Below are 4,865 nucleotides of genomic sequence, written 5' to 3' on the forward strand. Positions count from 1 at the left end.
GCTGCTGCTGCTGCTGCTGGAAGCAGCACAGTGCAATTCCGTACAAGCGCCTCTCTGCTGCTGCTGCTGCTGCTGCTGCTTTTGCTGCTGCTGCTGCTGCTGCTGCTGCTGCAGACCATGAGGGCTTTTATTTCGCGAGGTGCTGCTTATGTGACCTTCGAAATTCCCAAAAGTCACAAACTAATGATAAGGACACTCCTAGCTGACTCCCATACAGGTTAACCCTAAACCCTAAACCCTAAACCCTAAACCCTAAACCCTAAACCCTAAACCCTAAACCCTAAACCCTAAGGCTTCAACGTTATTGCTGAAACCCTAAACCCTTTATTTGTGGGGCGAACTTGGAGTCTCAGCAAGGCAGGAGCTGCTTTACTAATACACACTGCGCGTAAACCCTAAACCCTCAGCCCTAACCCCTAAACCCTAAACCCTGAACCCTAAACCCTAAACCCTAAACCCTAAACCCTTGTTTCTTTTCAGGGAAGAGGAACGCCATAGAAGCCATCACCAACTTCAGCGGCCTGCCAACTGAACCCACTCACACATGTGCAGCCCTCAAGGTCCCTTTTGCTGCTGCTGTTGCTTCTGCTGCTGCTGCTTCTGCTGCTGCTGCTGCTGCTGCTGCTGCTGCTGCTGCTGTCGTGGATGCTGCAGCTGCTGCGAATATTGCAGCTGCTGCACCCTTTTTGTGCTGCTGCTGTCTTCCTTGCTGCTGCTGCTGCTGCTGATGATCCATTTCGTGCGCTGTTACCCCTCTTGCTGTTACTGCTGCTGCTGCTGCTTCTCGCTTCTGTGTGCTGTTGCTGCTGCTGCTGCTGCTGCTGCTGCTGCTGCTGCAGCTGCAGAACATTGTCTTGCTATGGCTGCTGAATATAAGCAAGTGGCAGTTTCTTAACAGTTCTTTTTTTTGTTTATTTGCAATAATATAAATATAACTCATCTTTTTATTTATTTATTTATTTATTTATTTATTTATTTGTTTATTTATTTATTTATTTATTTGTTTATTTGTTTATTTATTTATTTATTTATTTTTGTTTTTAGGAACAACCACTGGAGACAGACGCAATTGAAATTGAACTGACTGACGGGACCCAATGGATTTTTGTGTTTGACAGAAAAGTAAACCCCAAACCCTAAACCCTAAACCCTAAACCCTAAACCCTAAACCCTAAACCCTAAATCTAAACCCTAGACGCTAAACGTCAAACCTTAGATTCTAAACCCTAGCTTTTGGATGCTAAACCCTAGACGCTAAACCCTAGACGAAGCCCTAAACCATTAACCCTAAACCCTAAATACTAAACCCTAAACCCTAAACCCTAAACCCTAAACCCTAAACCCTATAGACCACAGAGAGCCTCTGAGAGGTATATGGCGAGTAGTGCACTTTTTGTTCTTGTGAAGAGCAAAACCCTAAAAGGGGGAATTAGGGTTTGCAAATATGGAGTTTTTGATTTTAAATATCTTTTTTGTTTTTTGTTCAAAATCTTTTCTTTTTTTCGCTCCCAGTTGCTGTTTAGCTTCTCCTTTTTAAAATTAAATTCTTTTTTCCATTTTATTCTTTTCTTTTCCTCTCCAGGTCCCTCTTGTTTGCCAAGGGTACAACACCCACAGCGAGCTGCTCTCGGGGGCCCCCCTGGGGGCCCCCCTGCTGCTGCGGGCGGCAGTTTCGAGTGTATGTACACACGAATGGGTGCAGCAAAAAAGAAATAATTCCAAAAAAAATAAAAAAGATTTTAATTCTCTTTTCTTCTACAACGCCGAGAAACTCTGTCCCTCCGACAGAGCCCAGAAGCTCTCCAAAGCGCGCTGGCGAGTCCCTCTAGGGTTTAGGGTTTAGGGTTTAGGGTTTAGGGTTTGGGGTTTGGGGTCTAGGGTTTAGGGTTTGCCGCTCCATGGGCTGCACTACCTCTATAAATCAGCTTGTTGTTGTATAATATATATATAATAGTGGACTTGCATTTAATGCATTTCTGGACATTTATCAAATAAAAATAACTGCCAAAAAAGTATCTTTTTTGTTTGCAAAAAGTGCGAATTTCAGGTGTACGTACACCCTGCGCCCACTGCATGCCATTCAGGGCACTTTGCCTTTTTCTTCATTTTCTTTTCAGAAGCAAATATTGTTTTTTAATAAAACTTTTTGATGAAATTAATAATAAATTGTGTCCCTTAATGTTGCGCAGCAGCAGCAAGTAAATAAACAAAAAATAAATTCAAAACTTTTCCGCTTTTTGGTTTTCTCGGACTCAGTTTGCGGGAAAGGGGGAAGCGGGAGAAGACGATTTGTCTATTTTCCTTTTTCCAGCTCCAGAAATAAATTCTTTTTGATTTTTAATGCTTTTGAGAGCTTATTTTTTGAAATTTAAACAAAAAGTTAATTAAAAATATAAAAAAGTATGTAAAAATGTACAAAAATGATGGGAAAATGATAAAAGTGAGGAAAAGCGTGAAGTCCACTGCACAAGGCGAACACTTTCGCTTTTTTCGGGTTTTTTCAACTCCAAATTTCAAAAAACAAAAATTAAATGAAATAAAACATTTAAAGTTTCAAAAAATATCAAAAAAACGAAATAAAACATTTAAAATGAATGAATTTAATTGCGAAAACGCGGCGGCCAAGACAGCTGGGGCGCGCGGTGTACGTACACCCCAACGCAGCAACTCAGTCGATTCTTCTTTTGGAGATTTTTCGAATTTTTAAAAACCATTTTAATCTTTTTCTTAAAATTAATTCATTTTGAAGATCTATTTTTGAATTAAATTCATTTTTAAAGTTCAATTGGTTCAATTCAGAATTTAAAATCCACTTTTTTGGCTTTTTCATCTTTTTGCCCATTTGCCATTTTCGCCCCTTTTGTGCCAATTCAACTTCTTGAATTTAATTCATTTATTTCTTTTTATTTTTATTTCTATTTTTTAATTTAATTATTTTTCATTAATTTATCTTTATTCTCATTTACATTTATTTATTTATTTATTTATTTATTTATTTATTTATTTATTTATTTATTTATTATTTATTTATTATTTATTTATTTATTATTCATTTATTTATTTATGTATTTATTCTTATTTACAGGAAACTCATGACTCTTTTCAACGCCCTTCCAAACAGATATTTGGAAACTGCTGTCAACTTCCTTCAGAGACAAGCAAGATGCTGCTGCTGCTGCTGCTGCTGATAATTATGCTGCTGCTGCTGCTCCTGCTGCTGCTGCTGCTGATAATAATGCTGCTGCTGCTGCTGCTGATGCTGATAATGCTGCTGCTGCTGCTGGTAATGATGCTGCTGCTGTTGTCGCTGGCAGTGATGCTGCTGCTACTTTTGCTGCTCATGATGATTGCGCTGCTACTGCTGCTGCTGCCGACAATAATAATGCTGCTGCTGCTGCTGCTGGTAATCTTGCTGCTGCTGCTGCTGCTGGTAATCTTGCTGCTGCTGCTGCTGAGCTGCTGCTGGTGCTGCTGTTGCTAATAATAATGCTGCTGCTATTGATAATCGTGCTGCTGCTGCTGCTCATAATGATGCTGCTGCTGGTGCTGCTGCCAATGCTACTGCTGCTGCCGCTGATGGTACTGCTGCTGCTGCTGCTGCTGCTGCTGCTGCTGCGGCTACCGACAGTGCTGCTGCTGCTGCTGCCGCCGCCGATAATGCTGCTGCTGCTGTTGCTGTTGCTGCTGCTGCTGCTGCTGCATTCTTTATCCATTTATTCTCAATTAGTTAAATTTTATTTATTATTTATTTATTTATTTATTTATTTATTTATTTATTTATTTGTTTATTTATTTATTTATTTATTCTTTTAGGGCCCCGGGCGAAAAATGTTTGAGCGGGCCTTCACGAATTTTCCGCTGAGGGTAAAAAGTGAAAAATAAAAATTTTTAATTTTTAAATTAATTTTTAATTTTACTTTTATTTGTTTATTTATTTATTTTATTAATTCGTTATTTATTTATTTATTTATTTATTATTTATTTATTATTTATTCATTATTTGTTTTATGTATTTATTTATTTATTTATTTATTTATTACTTTTTGTCGATTATTTGAATTATACTTACGTGTATTTGCTGCTTGCTGCTGCTGCTGCTGCTGCTGAACATTTTTCTTTTTTATTTTTACTTTTTATTTCTACTTTTTCTAAAATGTAAAATACAAATTTAATTAATTAGTCAAAATCAAAAACTATTTTTTCATGTTTTTTTGTCTCCTCTATTTGCCACTTTTTCCCCTTTAAAGAGTTCATGCTTCTGCTGCTGCTGCTGCTGTGGATAATGCTGCTGCTGCTGCTGCTGCTGCTGTGGCTAGTGCTGCTGCTGCTGCTGCTGATAGTAATACTGCTTCTGCTTCTGACGATACTGTTGCTGCTGCTGTGGCCAATGACAATGCTGCTGCTGCTGCTGCTGCTGCTGCTGCTGCTGCTGCGCCTCAGGAGCAGCTGCGGCTGCTGAGCAGCAGCAAAGAACACGGGGGTTTTGAGTTGCTGCTGCTGCCTTGGGTCCCCGACTTAATTGCTGCTGCTATTCGTGACCTCAGCAACCCAGTAGACGCCATAGTGCTCCCCAGCGACTTCTTCAGGTGCGCTAAACCCTAAATTAGGGTTTGCGCGGCTAAACCCTATTTTGGGGTTTGGGACGCTAAACAATAAGCGCGCTCTGCTTGAAGCGCTAAACACTAATTTAGGGTTTGGCACCGCAGCCTTTTGGAGCACCCACACTCCAAGTTGGGGCCTGACGCACATGAAAACCCCAAATTAGGGTTTGAGGCCCTAAACCCTAATTTAGGGTTCACGAACAGCTACCACTATTGAGCACTATTTAGAACAAAACTTGAAAGGAATAAACAAAAATGAATCTG

The 4,865-nt window shown here is 39.7% G+C and overlaps 1 protein-coding gene across 1 annotated transcript; it reads right to left on the minus strand.

The window, feature by feature from the left end:
• Positions 1-538: 538 nt before the first annotated feature.
• On the minus strand, positions 539-850 carry ENH_00056340 (hypothetical protein; the record flags this gene model as incomplete). Its single annotated transcript, XM_013583861.1, has 1 exon — positions 539-850. One exon carries the CDS (start codon positions 848-850, stop codon positions 539-541), a length of 312 nt encoding a protein of 103 aa, XP_013439315.1.
• Positions 851-4,865: the final 4,015 nt, after the last annotated feature.

The sequence above is a fragment of the Eimeria necatrix genome, genomic scaffold, assembly GCF_000499385.1.
Source record: "Eimeria necatrix Houghton genomic scaffold, Enh_scaff468, whole genome shotgun sequence".
Taxonomy (NCBI): domain Eukaryota; phylum Apicomplexa; class Conoidasida; order Eucoccidiorida; family Eimeriidae; genus Eimeria; species Eimeria necatrix.